The sequence below is a fragment of the Myotis daubentonii genome, chromosome 19 (genome assembly GCF_963259705.1).
Source record: "Myotis daubentonii chromosome 19, mMyoDau2.1, whole genome shotgun sequence".
NCBI lineage: Eukaryota > Metazoa > Chordata > Mammalia > Chiroptera > Vespertilionidae > Myotis > Myotis daubentonii.
In genome coordinates this window covers 4269399-4285253 of record NC_081858.1, presented here as the reverse complement: position 1 = coordinate 4285253, position 15855 = coordinate 4269399, and the positions used below count along the sequence as shown (strand labels likewise).

At 59.1% G+C, this 15855-nt stretch overlaps 1 protein-coding gene across 15 annotated transcripts in view; it reads right to left on the bottom strand.

The window, feature by feature from the left end:
• GRAMD1B (GRAM domain containing 1B) overlaps positions 1 to 15855 on the bottom strand; it is a 245349-nt gene that overhangs the window by 61107 nt on the left and 168387 nt on the right. Inside the window, exon 1 of one of the 15 annotated variants that reach the window (XM_059676854.1) lies at positions 8365 to 8435. The exons of the other annotated variants lie outside the window; for them this stretch is intronic. Within the exon in view, the coding sequence (XP_059532837.1) occupies positions 8365 to 8375 (11 nt within the window). The 5' untranslated portion in view covers positions 8376 to 8435. Of the gene's footprint in view, positions 1 to 8364; positions 8436 to 15855 lie in introns of those variants that run through there. 15 annotated transcript variants of the gene reach the window in all.

Genomic DNA, 15855 nt, shown 5'->3' with positions numbered 1-15855 from the left:
CGTCCCCGAGGCAGCCTGGGGGCCTGCAGGCGGTGCTGGCTGAACTGCTCTATCCTATGCGTCGGCAGCTCAGAGGGGCCTCGGTGGTCAGGGGGTCCACCCTCCCGCCTGCTGCGGGAGTCCCCCAGCAGCCCGCGCCTCTGCCTCTGGCTCCGGGTGCAAACGCCCGGGCCGGCCGCCGCACGCGTCTGAGCAGCTCTACCGGGACCGTCGGTGCCACGATTCGCACATCTCCCTGTCCGTGGTCCTTATTTCTCCATCGTTCCTGGTGACCGGTACCCACCCGCTCTCTCTGAGCGTCACGGTCGTTAGGAGTTAAGCTAACCGAGCTGATTTGATGTCTTTGCCCGTTTACTGGGCACCCTGTGTGCGCCTCCAACTTTGTGGTCTTCGTCCCCAGGGCCTGCTAGGCCGTGACCAGGTGGCACCCGTGCCGGGAGCCGGTCCATCCTTGCTGTTTCAAGGGACCTGGCATATATGGCATACGGTTCTTAATATGTTTGCTCACCTTCTTGGCGCTGTGTTTTAACCAAAGTCACCTCTCCGAGAAAGGTTGAATCCCCAGGTAGGGATTTTCCCCTGAAGTTAGGGAGGGAATAAAACCCCTCAACTAAGTGCCAGGCGGGTAATTAATCCCTTTAACTACGAACAATCATGCTTAAACTACATAATCTTTTCTCCCTGGAACGGAGATAAGAAACGCCCTAACCTTTGTAATAGAGAGTGATAGGATTGAATCAACTGGTATAAATATAGTTGTAACAAGACAGAAACACTCAGAACTTAGAACAGAATCAAGAAGACAGAACCTACACGGAGCCTAGAGACAGAAGAACTTCGCTGGCGAGAGCATGCTGGAGGATCCTGGAGAGGGACTGGCCTCGGAGCCTAGAGACAGAGCCTAGCGGGAGAACATGGCAGGGGATCCTGGACTGAACCTGACTGCGGAGATTGGCAGGAGAGCCTGACTAGAACCTGGTGACTGGACCTGGCTGGAGAACCTGGACAGAACCTGGCTGGAGATCCTAAGCAGAACCTCTCTGGAGATCGAGACCAGAACTTGGCTGGAGATCCTGGCTAGGCTGCTGATCAACTGAACGCTGTCTCCATGTCATTCCTTCTTCGCCGACTCCGTCTACACCTTTGGGGACCCCTGGACCTGCTGGGGCTCGACCCCAGCATCTGGCGCCCGAACAGGGACCCCTAGGTAAGCGCCCTGCACTCGGGACGGATCGGACTCCACCGTAGGAAGAGGGTGGATAGTCTTCGCCGACTCCGTCCACACCTTTGGGAACCCCTGGAACAGGATTCCCTTAGGTAAGCCCCCCCCCCATTGAGAACCCCACACTCGGGACGGATAGGACTCCACCAGGGTGCTACAGACCCCCCTATAGAGGATAAGTAGGGTAAGAAGGTGGATAGTAAAGAACTTAGATTGAGAAGATGTGCCATACTGAGTCCAAAGAAAGAAGACTCTGTATTGATCTTTAGATTAAGAAGATGTGCCATACTGAGTCTAAAGAAAAAAGACTCCGTATTGATCTTTTAACATATATGCTTGTTAGCAGAGGAATTAAGGTTACTCCCAGTCAGACAGAACATTTTATACAAGAAATACGTCCATGCTTTTCTGAGGAAGGAAAGGTGCCGGAAAGGTAAATGTAGAGGCATGGGAGAAGGTAGGCCCAAGGAGCCTTATCCTTAACCCCACTGCAGCCTTTCCACCCCGGGAAAGTGCAGGATTGGCAAGCTCTCCCTGGGGTGATAGATCAGGACTCAGGTAATAGCAGAAAGCGCCAATCCTACTCTTAAAATGGATACAAGAGAGCGTTTCAGGTTTTTCTTTTTAATGCTTGCTTTTAAAAAATAAAAAAGGGGGAATTTGCCGGGAGCCGGTCCATCCTTGCTGTTTCAAGGGACCTGGCATATATGGCATACGGTTCTTAATATGTTTGCTCACCTTCTTGGCGCTGTGTTTTAACCAAAGTCACCTCTCCGAGAAAGGTTGAATCCCCAGGTAGGGATTTTCCCCTGAAGTTAGGGAGGGAATAAAACCCCTCAACTAAGTGCCAGGCGGGTAATTAATCCCTTTAACTATGAACAATCATGCTTAAACTACATAATCTTTTCTCCCTGGAACGGAGATAAGAAATGCCCTAACCTTTGTAATAGAGAGTGATAGGATTGAATCAACTGGTATAAATATAGTTGTAACAAGACAGAAACACTCAGAACTTAGAACAGAATCAAGAAGACAGAACCTACACGGAGCCTAGAGACAGAAGAACTTCGCTGGCGAGAGCATGCCGGAGGATCCTGGAGAGGGACTGGCCTCGGAGCCTAGAGACAGAGCCTAGCGGGAGAACATGGCAGGGGATCCTGGACTGAACCTGACTGCGGAGATTGGCAGGAGAGCCTGACTAGAACCTGGTGACTGGACCTGGCTGGAGAACCTGGACAGAACCTGGCTGGAGATCCTAAGCAGAACCTCTCTGGAGATCGAGACCAGAACTTGGCTGGAGATCCTGGCTAGGCTGCTGATCAACTGAACGCTGTCTCCATGTCATTCCTTCTTCGCCGACTCCGTCTACACCTTTGGGGACCCCTGGACCTGCTGGGGCTCGACCCCAGCATCTGGCGCCCGAACAGGGACCCCTAGGTAAGCGCCCTGCACTCGGGACGGATCGGACTCCACCGTAGGAAGAGGGTGGATAGTCTTCGCCGACTCCGTCCACACCTTTGGGAACCCCTGGAACAGGATTCCCTTAGGTAAGCCCCCCCCCCATTGAGAACCCCACACTCGGGACGGATAGGACTCCACCAGGGTGCTACAGACCCCCCTATAGAGGATAAGTAGGGTAAGAAGGTGGATAGTAAAGAACTTAGATTGAGAAGATGTGCCATACTGAGTCCAAAGAAAGAAGACTCTGTATTGATCTTTAGATTAAGAAGATGTGCCATACTGAGTCTAAAGAAAAAAGACTCCGTATTGATCTTTTAACATATATGCTTGTTAGCAGAGGAATTAAGGTTACTCCCAGTCAGACAGAACATTTTATACAAGAAATACGTCCATGCTTTTCTGAGGAAGGAAAGGTGCCGGAAAGGTAAATGTAGAGGCATGGGAGAAGGTAGGCCCAAGGAGCCTTATCCTTAACCCCACTGCAGCCTTTCCACCCCGGGAAAGTGCAGGATTGGCAAGCTCTCCCTGGGGTGATAGATCAGGACTCAGGTAATAGCAGAAAGCGCCAATCCTACTCTTAAAATGGATACAAGAGAGCGTTTCAGGTTTTTCTTTTTAATGCTTGCTTTTAAAAAATAAAAAAGGGGGAATTTGCCGGGAGCCGGTCCATCCTTGCTGTTTCAAGGGACCTGGCATATATGGCATACGGTTCTTAATATGTTTGCTCACCTTCTTGGCGCTGTGTTTTAACCAAAGTCACCTCTCCGAGAAAGGTTGAATCCCCAGGTAGGGATTTTCCCCTGAAGTTAGGGAGGGAATAAAACCCCTCAACTAAGTGCCAGGCGGGTAATTAATCCCTTTAACTATGAACAATCATGCTTAAACTACATAATCTTTTCTCCCTGGAACGGAGATAAGAAATGCCCTAACCTTTGTAATAGAGAGTGATAGGATTGAATCAACTGGTATAAATATAGTTGTAACAAGACAGAAACACTCAGAACTTAGAACAGAATCAAGAAGACAGAACCTACACGGAGCCTAGAGACAGAAGAACTTCGCTGGCGAGAGCATGCCGGAGGATCCTGGAGAGGGACTGGCCTCGGAGCCTAGAGACAGAGCCTAGCGGGAGAACATGGCAGGGGATCCTGGACTGAACCTGACTGCGGAGATTGGCAGGAGAGCCTGACTAGAACCTGGTGACTGGACCTGGCTGGAGAACCTGGACAGAACCTGGCTGGAGATCCTAAGCAGAACCTCTCTGGAGATCGAGACCAGAACTTGGCTGGAGATCCTGGCTAGGCTGCTGATCAACTGAACGCTGTCTCCATGTCATTCCTTCTTCGCCGACTCCGTCTACACCTTTGGGGACCCCTGGACCCGTCTACACCTTTGGGGACCCCGGCACACCCGGGTCATGGTCTTGTAGATACACAAGGATTAACTACACACGATCAGGCATGGGACCGGCCCACGGCAGGGACGTCACGCTTTGAAACTTGACTGTCAATCCCAGCGAATCCAGGTACAACCCCACCCACTGGACCTCAGAAGCCCCACTCGGAGCCCGAGAAAGCGGAAGGGGCTACGTCATCCCAGGAGGCCCTTCCCTACAAGACATTCCAGTCCCCGGAGAGGCCGCGGCCACGGGACAAGGTACGGAGGTGCTGCTGCTCTCCAGCCCCCCCCCCGCCCCCCCCCCCGCCAGCAAGAGAACGGTGCTGCTGAACCGAAAGGAAGCATGCGGCATGCGTCCACCCGCCATGCGCGGCTGAGGAGCCCTCGCTCTGCACCGGGTGATGGGACGCCCCTGGCACTGAGGATGCAGGCCCTGCCTCAGAGAAACAGGCATGTAAACTCCAGGCAGAGCAGCTCCCCGACTCCTGTCCAGGGGCCAGACTCAGCCTTCCCTTCGTACCATCCAGGCAAACCACTGCTCTCTGACCTTCAGCATCTATGACGCCAGGAAATGAGTGTGGCTGCTGCCTACCCCCAAAAGGATGCCAGAGGAGGGGTCGGAGGGGCAAGGGTACACGGGGAGCTGTGGAGGGCACGGCCTCTTGCAGCTGAAGGACCCAGAAACCAGATGTGGCCTCCTGCCCGTTACCTGAGCATCACCAGCTTTCCCTCCGCCAGCCCCACCTCTGGCACCTGGGCTGTTCCTAAGGGGAGTCAGAGGAGCAGTGAGGGGGGTGCCGGGTGCCGGGTGGGGAGTGTAGGAAATGATAGGGAGGATAAAGAGGGTGGGAGGGAGGGGAGAGGGACGGGGGAGAGGGAAGGGGGAAGGATGGGAGGGTGGAAAGAGTGAGGAGGTGGGAAGACTGGGGGTGGAGAAGGTGAGGAGGGTGGGGCGGTGTGAGGAGGGTACCAGGTCGGGGGGTGGGGGGTGGAGAACGTGGAAAGAGTGAGGGGTGGGGAGGATGAGGAGGGTGGGGGGGGTGGGGAAGGTGGGGAGGGTGGGGGATGAGGAGGGTGCCATGTGGGGAGCGGGGTGAGGGGACGAGAGGTGGACAGCAGCACCCCGCACCCTCCCCTGGGTACTCCCCTGGACCACACCGTGAGTCCATGCACCTGACCGATTCCTTTCAGACCCCTGAGGATGCTAGAGATCCAACAGAACAGGCGGAGAGTAACCATTATCTTAAAATCGTAAAACCTGAGGACAAAGAGGCCGAGAGACGGCAGCAACCTGCCAGCTGCAGGTCACCCAAGTCACTGAGAGGCGGGACGGGAACTTGGCCTGTAGTGTACTCAGGCACAAACCCGGCCGCCGGCAGCCTCACTCACTGCCGCCGGCACCATCGGACGCGCCTGTGACAGCACGCAGCCTGTGGCAAGCACTCCCACCGCCTTCCTCCAGCCCAGCTCCAGGCCCGACGCCTCCTGAGCTGGGCCCCCTCACCCACCCTTCCTCCCGTCTGATCCCCAAACCACCTTCCTAAGGCAAAACCCCTTTCTCCACAGCATCTCCCCGAATCTGCTTAGATTTTACCTCAAGTGACTGTCAGAAGTCGGGGATGTGACCCGTTGCATCGTTGGATAACTCTCTAAACTGCCTCCCGTGGCTTCCGGCCAAACGCCCCCCTGCTACCCGCTCTGCAGTGGAGCTGAGTCGACTTCCTCTTCCACGTGCAACCTGACCGGCCCTCACGCTCCCTCGGTCTCATCTCCGACCGCAGCCGCCCCCGGCCACTCCCTGGGCTCCTCGGACGCTGGTCCACTCTCCTCGGAAGGAATTCCAGTCCCTCTCAATCCCCCTGAAACTGGGGAGCCCAGAAACGGGGCTAATGCCGCAGAGAAGGGACGCGCCCACAACAGGGCACGCCATGGCGCATGCTTTGGAAATCGGAGCGCAAACACATATTTTTGGAGTCATCTTCTGAGTCGGGGGAACCTGGAACTGGTCCCTGCTCTGAGTCCCTGGCTGCAGCCCACGCTCAGGGGTGCGTGCGTGTGTGACGTATGTGTGCACATCCGCAGGGAGGAGGCCGCACCCACGCACCCTCAACCCGCCCGTCCCGTAGCCCTGAGTGGGCCTGGGCTCCAGGCAGGACGCAGGGCCACAGCCCGAGATCCTCAGAGCTGGACGCGTCGATCCGGAGCCCACGGTCCCTCCTCCAGTCCCTCCCTGACTCACAGAGGAGCCGAGCTTCCGGTCTGCCTGGATGTGGGCAGCACTGAGGGCCGAGGTTGTTAGGCAACTGGTCCAGGAGTGGGAGGTGTGTGCGCACACGGGTGGGCGAGGGCGGCATCCGCCACGCCTGTCAGGGGGACCAGCACCACCAGGACCCTGCTCAGCGCTGCCAATCAGGGCTCAGCAAACCACTGGTGGCCAACCCAGCTCACCACCAGGTTTTTCGTTTGCTTGTTTTTTTAAATATATTTTTATTGATTTCAGAGAGGAAGGGAGAGAGAGAGAGAATCAATGATGAGAGAGAATCATGGATTGGCCGCCTCCTGCACGCCCCACACTCCGGATCGAGCCCACAACCTGGGCAGGTGCCCTTGACCGGAATCGAACCCGGGACCTTTCAGTCTGCAGGCCGACGCTCTATCCACTGAGCCAACCCAGCTAGGGCTCCACCAGGTTTTGAAGGGCCCATGAGCTAAGGAGGTTTGTACCTTCTTCAATGTTGGGAAAAAGGCAAGACTATCCCGTGACATGTGAAAATGATATAAAGTTTTATTGGGAACAGCTATGCTCACTCGTTCATATCTTGCCCGTGGCCACCTCCACTGTCCAAGGCAAACTGGTTTCTGCGGCAGAGGCCGCAGGCTCACCGGGCCTGACCGCTGCCCCCTGCCCTCAGGCCCTGTCTAACCCGCAGGCCTGGGAGCTGTGGCCTCCTTTCCCGGGAGCTGGGAGGCGTCCCGGCCCCACCCCCCACCAGCAGGAACCTGTGCTGATGACGCCAGGAGTGGAGGCAGGGCTCCGCCCGCCCGCAGGGGACAGCTGAGGAGGAGGATTCTGTGTGGGTGGGATGATAAGGCTCGCTCTTCCTTCTCTCCCCACCGGCACTGCTCTCCATGGCCTTGACACTGCCCCTCAGCCGTGAGCAGCTCCCAGAACGGCACTTTCTCCCTTCCTCCTGCCACAGCCCCACCCGTTTCTGAACCTGAGAGAACACAGGCTCTGCTCAGGGTGGCTGGGGTGAGGAGAGGCGGGGGGGGGGGGGGCGGGCTCACAGCAGCATAGTCTGCTAAGGAGGGTCAGAGAAGGTAAGCGGCAAAGACCCCTTGCCCTGGCCCTGGCGGGGGGGGGGGGAGGGGGGAGGCTGAGTCCCCAGGGACACAGGGCGATCCAAGTCCTCCCCACGCTCCACTTGCCTAAATCAAGCCAATAGCTAACAATGCAAGGAGGCGTGGGGGAGTCAGGCCCAGCCACTGACTATCTGTTTTCTGAAAACACATGGCAAATCTCGGAGCCAAATGCCCGCTAAGCCGAAGAATAAACAACCTTTATTTCCTGGAGAGGGGAGCTATCAACTCCCCGCTCCCGCTCCCACTCCCGCTCTCCTGGTAGCACCCCCCAGGCTCTCCCCTGCCTCAGAACCCTCCAGGCTGCCCCTCTTGCTAACGATGCCCTGGTCTCCCCGACCAGGGGCACGCGAGCTGGGCTGCGGGTGGAGAGCAGGCGCACATGGCCGCCCGCACTGCCCTAGGAGCCGGGCCAGCTCTCCTTGGCACACGGCTAATTCAGGCCGCCGCCAAGTCCCAGGGTCCTGAGTGAGTCCTGGGGACAAGCCGACCCCACCGGCCTCAACCACTCCCCCTCCTGACCGGCCCACCCCCAGTGCCCAAGCTCGCTCCCATGGCTCCCCTGGCACTGCGGTGAAGGTGAGGAGGGGGGCCAGGGAGAAGAGCGGCCGCTCCGCAGCACCACTCGCTGCCTTCAGATCCCCGCACAGAACAGAAGCAAGAACAGGGGCTCCGGGCCACTCCGCCCCTGAAGGCGTGTGTCCTCAGCAGCTCTGAGCAGCGGCACAGCCTGGACACAGCACACAGCACGACAGGCGCTCCTGCAGCCCCGGGCCCTGCTCCCTCCCTGGGCATGGCCAGCCCTTCCAAACACAAGGAAACAAAGACACACACACACACACACACACACACACACGCACACGCCCATGCAAACACACGCACACGCACACATGCACGCGAGCGGCAGCACGAGCAGCACTAACCTGGAAGCCATGGGCACGGGAGCAGAGGGCAGGCAGAGGCCTCATTCATTCATGCACTGGGCAGCGGGTGGGCGGGAGCGGGCCCTGAGGACGCAGCAGGCTCTCACCTCCATGACCACCCACAGCCCTGCTCTACCGGGGGCGGGGGGCGGGGCCCTCACAGGCCGGGGGAGCCTCCTTTCTCGGGGGTTTCCCACGGCTCTGCATTGTGAGCATGGCTCCCCTTTATTTGCTCTCCCGCCTCCCACTGCAGCCCCTCCGAGTGGTCATGCAGCTCCCACGGCCTCTCTCCCTCACCCCTGCTCCCCCTCTCCCTCTCCCCGGCTCCCAGACAGCTGTTCTCCAGCTGCCGCACGCACGCGCACAGACACACTCAGACACGCGCGCGAGCCCGCGCGTGCACCCCCGCGGCTGCCGCTTTACATAATGCGACTCCAGCGCCGCCGCAGCCTGCCAGCTCTGTCATTCCTCCCCGCTGGGCGCCTCCCCGGGCCGGCAGGGCGTGACTTCCTCTCCGTCCCCATCAGAGAGCACACAGATGACCCCCGGGAGCTTCTGCTCCCTCTGCGGCACCCACCCCCTCCCAGGTGCGTATGGGGTCCCTTATCAAGGAGGGGGCACTCGATCAGAGCAGGCGCCCAGGCAAAACAGAGCCTTGCGCCCCACAGGCTGACAGCGGCTCACGCCCAGCTGGGGGAGAGGGGAGCGGACACAGACCCGAGACCACCACCGCCGAAGAGGACAGCGGCCACCCGTGGCCCCCAGACTCCATGGCAGACGGCCCTGACGCCTGCTTCTCCAGCGGGTCAGACTCTTACAGACAAAGAGTAACTGTGAGTGAGGCGCTCACATTCGTGACAAAGCAGGGCCCCTGGGTCTCCAAACCCTGAGCTGCACCCTCACGCGGGTTCTTCTCCCGTCCACCCGATGACACCCAGCGGGGGCCCAGGAACAGCCCACAGACGCTCGCTCAGATGAGGTGTTCCACTCACCATCAGTGCAGGCTGTGCACGTCACGGACGGCCTCCACAGCACCTTCGCTCCTGTCTGAGTTCCTCAGCCGTCACCTACGGCCCACCTGGAGACGCTGCGGGTTCGATGCCAGAGCCCCGCGATAAAGCAGGTGCCGTGATAAAGCAGGTACCGTAATATAGCAGGTACCACCGTAAAGAAGGTTTCGCAATAAAGCAGGTGCCGCAATAAAGCAAGTCGTCATCTTTGCACTGGAGGAGGGTCTTGCTTTCAATTTGTAAAAAAATGCAACATCTGTGAAGTGCAGTAAAGTGAGGCCGGTATTCGGGCCTCATGTGACCACATCTAACAGAAGGCTGTCGTCCTGGAAAGACGGAAGGTCCTACGGCTGAAACAGCTGAGTGGGAATCCAGGTCCCGCACCCAAACCCCATGAGGACTGGCTGCCTAACACCCCGTGCACCAGAGGGTGAGTGCGGAGAACTACCATCGCCTTTCCACAGTGCAGCGCGAGAAACCCGACCGGGGCTGGGAGACACCAACGCCCACCAAGACGATGGCGATGCTCAGCTCAGTGCCTCTCGCCTCAGTCGCCTCAGGATCGCGCTAACCCACGCGTTCTGCTGTTGTCCGCCTTTCTGACCAACTACCAGGTGAGGCCCACGCTGCCCTCCCACGGGCCACGCTCGGGAGCACAGGGCTGGCTTATGCCTTCTCACTGTTTGTATGTTCTTAAGGGACGGACAAACATCTGTCCGTCTGATGCAGCTGCACAGGACAGCACGCTGGAGGGGATCACAGTCATCGTCCCCTGACGTCACTGTGTCCTGCTCCCCAGGCCCACGCGGGAGCGAACACGGCGGGCACCTGCTGGCGAACGCCCCACTCGTGGCCACAGGTCTTCACGGACTGCCTGCGGCCGGAGAGAGCGGCCGCCCGTGGTGCCTCTGAAGCAGGGGGTCTGGGCTGTCTGGTCCCACCTCACTCAGTAAGGGCGTTTCTGTTCCTCAGGACGGCGCTGGGAGGACCTGGGGACAAGCAGCGCCGCTCTCCCACCCTCGCGTCAGTCCCGCCCCTTCTCACGCCTCCTTGCTGGCACTGCCCCTGCCTCCTGCTGCCCTCGGCCGGTCTGCCTGCCAAGCCAGGTGCTGCTGCTCCCCGACCCTGTGACCCTCAGCTCAGGCTCCTCATCGGAAAGGGAGTGACCGGACGAGCTGCTGGGCTTTCTGAAGGTGGTGCTTCTCCCACCTGTCCTCACGGGGCACGGTGCACAGCGCAGAACCTGGGCACGGGTTCTGTGGGTCACGCTGCCGGTTTCACCCTCAGGAGACGGAGGCTGCTCCTTGCATGTCCCCCCAGCACGCAGGAGCCGGGGGACAGCGCCGGTGCCAGGACTGGACCGCCGGCCCTGGCTCCACAGCAGACCAAGGGGCTGGGGAGCCGGCAGCCGGCACTCGCTCACTCCGTCACTCGGGACGTCCTCCCGAACAGCGCCGCCCCGCCCTCCGTGTGGGTGTCTTCGTGGCTTAGGGTGACAGCAAGGGGCTCACAGGGCAGGCGCAGAGACCAGACACGCCTGTGCCCGGCTCCCGGGGCCTCGGTGACTGATGTGACTTTTGAGACCTGAGCCTCACTAAGCTTCAGGCTTTTTCTCCTTTAAAGCAGTCACAGCAATAACGGTCTTGCTGAATCCGGTGGGAACTCAATGGGGTAAATACGAGTAACACGCTTAGCTGCATCGGACACAGTATCTGTCCGATAAATGAGAACGAGCGGCAACACCGGTGAAGAACAACAGCTATTTCTGCAAAACACCAGGGCCTCCTGTGGCCAGACGGTGGTCACAAGCCCCCGGCGAGTCTGGACTGAGGGAAACCAGTCCTCACGGCGTGAGGTCTGTGCACCCCCCTCCTCGCCACCTGAAGGTGCTCGTGCCCTCTCCTCCCACGCCGGACCGTCAGGGGTCAGGAGGAAGCTCCAGCGCAGCCATTGGGAGTGCCTGGGCCCGCCTGCGCGGGGTCCACGTCGACCGTCCCTTCCCTGTTAGAAGCCACCTGGGCCCCATGAGCCTGATCTGAACCCGGAGGAGCGTTTTCTATGTGCAGTGCCACTGGCCACGCCTCCAAGGGGAAGGGTCTCACTCCGCCCACAGCAGGTGACGAACAGGGCTCAGCCCCCATTCGCTGAGGAGGAAACCAAGAGGCACCTTCCTGTGTGTGATGAGCAGACAGCAGAGCAGGTGCATGCAACCTGCTTCCCCGAGGCCCACTCTTACCCATGACGTCCTGTTTGAAGGAAAAGTGCCGCTGGAAGGGGATGGAGGCCGATGGGGGTAGAGGCTGATGGGGTGGAGGCTGATGGGGTGGAGGCTGATGGGGTGGAGGCTGATGGGGGTGGAGGCCGATGGGGTGGAGGCTGATGGGGGTGGAGGCCGATGGGGTGGAGGCCGATGGGGGTGGAGGCTGATGGGGTGGAGGCTGATGGGGGTAGAGGCTGATGGGGGTGGAGGCTGATGGGGGTGGAGGCCGATGGGGTGGAGGCTGATGGGGTGGAGGCTGATAGGGGTGGAGGCCGATGGGGTGGAGGCTGATGGGGTGGAGGCCGATGGGGTGGAGGCTGATGGGGTGGAGGCTGATGGGGGTGGAGGCTGATGGGGTGGAGGCCGATGGGGGTGGAGGCCGATGGGGGTGGAGGCTGATGGGGTGGAGGCCGATGGGGGTGGAGGCTGATGGGGTGGAGGCCGATGGGGTGGAGGCTGATGGGGTGGAGGCTGATGGAGTGGAGGCTGATGGAGTGGAGGCTGATGGGGGTGGAGGCTGATGGAGTGGAGGCTGATGGGGTGGAGGCTGATGGAGTGGAGGCTGATGGGGTGGAGGCTGATGGAGTGGAGGCTGATGGAGTGGAGGCTGATGGGGGTGGAGGCTGATGGAGTGGAGGCCGATGGGGTGGAGGCTGATGGGGGTGGAGGCTGATGGAGTGGAGGCTGATGGGGTGGAGGCTGATGGGGTGGAGGCTGATGGAGTGGAGGCTGAGGCTGATGGGGATGGAGGCGGGCCCTTCCCTGCTGGTGTTTACACACCTGCCCCCCACCCTTGGGTAAGTCAGCGCAGTCTGAGCCCCACTGTGAGTAGTCCGACTAAGCTTGGGGGCTCCCACAGGTGGAACCTACGCCCTTGAGAGTCAGCTCTGCCTTTTCATAGCTGAGCTATTGGTGCTGAATCCCAAACTGCTCTTCTGTGGTTGAGTTTAGGGAATTGAGGGAAAAGTAAGCATCATTTTCTGAATTAAACCTTTCCCTTAGAGATATGGAAAACCGACATTAGCTTCTATTTTTGAAAGGAAAGGAGGTTTCTGAGAGTCCTGGGCAGCATCAAAAGCTCACTCTAAAGAGCATCCTGGAGGGATCTGGGAAGAAAGGGGCACACCTGCAAACCACTGAGCCAACCCCCCCCGCCCCCCCCCCCGTCCTGGGCAGCCAACCCCCCCCGTCCCCCCCCCCGCCGTCCTGGGCAGCCAACCCCCCCCCCCCGCCGTCCTGGGCAGCCAACGCCCCCCCCCTTCTGGTCTGGGCAGCCAGTCTACAGACAGAGGCCCCGTCTGCACCGCACCTGGTTCGCTGCAAGTGCTGGGTGACTGTGTTCACAGAAGGGGAGGCAGAGCTGATAAAGAACAGCTCTCCTATCTTTGAATCCTCCTCCCATCCCATGGAGAACAAAACACTTGTACACAGTAAGGACTTCAGACATTTACATCAAGTCTGACTTGGTTAAATTATGGGGAATGCTGGCGAAAGTGGGCCTGACTATATTACTATCAGCACCCACACCGCAGGTGCCTTACAAAGCTAACCGTCCGGGAGATGCTGAAGAGTGCGGGCGCGTCCAAGAAAGAAAAGGCCCGGAGGTGTGACATCGCTGAGAACCAGTGTGTGCGAAGCGCACAGCCTACTTACCTATAAAGCTTTCGTTATGAAATAGGCGAGGAAACTGGACATAGACGTCTACCCTGACCTGGCCACACCCCTGCCCCTCCACAGGCACACACCTGCTCGGTAACATGCCCTTTAGACGAGGTTGTTGCATTGACTCATCATCAGTTACAACCAACATATGGCGTTCAGTTCCCCAAACTGCGCTGCCAGGAGGCTCCACTGTCCCTATGGAGGCCCGGATCCATCGCTGCCCCTCAGCCCAAACCCCCTGCCCCGCCGCCTGGGGATGCCGGCGCCAGCCCTGTGGTCCCGTCACGGCCCTGAGTCTCACCGACACCCCGATGGACAGTTTGCAGTTGGCCTGCCCAGCCTGCAGCCCCGCGGTGCCGCCCACAGGGCCACAGCCACCCCTGTCCAATGAGCTCTGAGCCCAGCTTGTGGGGGACCCCCTTCCACGCTGCCCCTTCCGGGGTGCCCTCTCCACCCTGGGGTGGTGGTGGTGCTTCCATCTGCTCCCCCTGCCCCTCAGCGTCCTCTGCACCTGCTCCGGGTTCATGAGCCTCAAGGTGACACTCCGGCTCCAGCTCCCGAGTGATGCGCAGCGACACCCCCTGCGGCCATGAGCAGTCAGCAGCTCAGGGAGTGAGACGTCGTCCCTGCTCTCAAGTTCTTCCGTAGCAATGGGGTGACTAACAGAACATTTAGAACATTCCTGGGCCAGACAGAGCATTTTACCAGCAATATGTCTTCCCTCCTCTAACCTCACCCACATCACCCGGCCCCCCCATGAGGAGCTGAGCTCTCAGAGGTCAGACCACGGCCCCCCAGTCACACCGCAGGCAGGGAACCAGGGCGGCCAGCACCGCCCCAGCCACGCTGCCTGCGCCTCACCATGGCCGTCAGGGGGGACGAGGGGACAGGACACGTGGGGCACAAACACGGCCATCGCTCACCAAGTTTCGAAGAGAAAGAAGCTAAATTGTTAGCCCGAGAAGTCCATGTTTCTAAAAAATTCAAAAAACGGGAAGGGGCCGTGAAAGGTCTAAGCCAAGCCCTGGGGAGTAAGCAGGGGCTGCGCCTGGCGGTCAGGGGCTCAGGAGACCTGCGGAGTAACCCGCCCAGAATCCCTCAGGAAGCCGCCCCTGTTTTATGAACCATTAGTGCAAGAACACGGGGACCCAGGCTCCCCTCCGCCCTCGCAGCTCCCAGCCCGTCCGGTAACCCACGGACGCGGGGCTGGGTGTCCGCACGGGCCACGGAAGGCCTCTGACCCCGCTGTACCCCAAGGCCCCTCATGAATACTGCATCTCTCCCATGAGGAGCAGGGATGTCCATGTAATTACAACCTGAAGCAAGAAACGGCCAGACAAATGCGGGGCGAGGGGCCGGGTCCCGACAGCTCTGCACCCCTCTCCCCGTGTGGCACACCAGCATCGCCCGCCCTTCCGGCCAAAGCACAGCAGGCGGACAGCGTTCCCTCGGCCGGAGCCCAGCAGGAAGAAGGCGTGGCCCCAGCCAGTGGGAAGGGCACCTGCTGGGGTAGGTCCCCTGTGCACGTCCCTCCAAACCTCATTCACCGCGCAAGCCGCACACCCTCCCGACGTACGCCAGCCCGGCATCACCTTCTTCTTTCCTAAGTGTCCCCAACCAGCCGCTCTAGATTCCAGCCTCCATCAGTTACACATGCCGGGATGCTCTGCGCCCTGTGTTATTGGGGTGACGCTGGTTACGAGTGGGCTGGCTGCACTTCAGAGCCACCTCAGAGTTTTCACACACCTCACTGCCTAGCTCCTACCCTTTGCCAATGAGTCAGGCGTCTGGGGTGAGGGCAGGCATCAGTACTTTTTAAACATCCCCAGGTGGCCCTGGCCGGTGTGGCTCAGTGGATAGAGCGTCGGCCTGCGGACTGAAGGGTCCCGGGTTTGATTCTAGTCCAGGGCACATGCCCGGGTCACGAGGAAGCTCCAGAGCAAGCCGGTCAGAGCGCCTGGGCCCGCTTGCACGGTGTCCATGTCACACCTTCCCTTCCCTGTTAGAAGCGCCAGTAGGGGGCGTGCAGGAGGCAGCGGATCCATGATTCTCTCTCATCATTGACGTTTCTATTTCTCTCTCCCTCTCCCTTCCTCTCTGAGATCAATAAAAATATATTTAAAAATAAATAAAAAATAAACATTCCCAGGTGATTGCAATGTGCAGCAAAAATTAGGAGCCACTGGTCTATGCAATTCTACCTTAATTCTCTAGTAGCGTAGTAGAAAAATGACTTCTGAAATTATAGTCAAGTGAGCATACTGTCCAGAAGTCAGACTGTTTTCTTAAAGAGTCAATTTTCCTCTTTTTAAAACGATTTCCCGTGTTAATGATCAGAGCTGACGCGCGTTGAGAACTGAGTGCCAGGCCTTGTTCTGGGCGCTGTATCCCCTGGGTTTTGTCTCATTTAATCTTATTATTATTATTACAATTTCCGAGAAGAAGGCGTGAGTCAGAGCCGGCGAGCACGTCCGCAGCTGGCCCAGCACGCCTGGCCCCCGCTCCTCGGACGGGGCGCACAGACTCAAAGTGGCCGCCTCCCCCATGTCACCTTCCCTC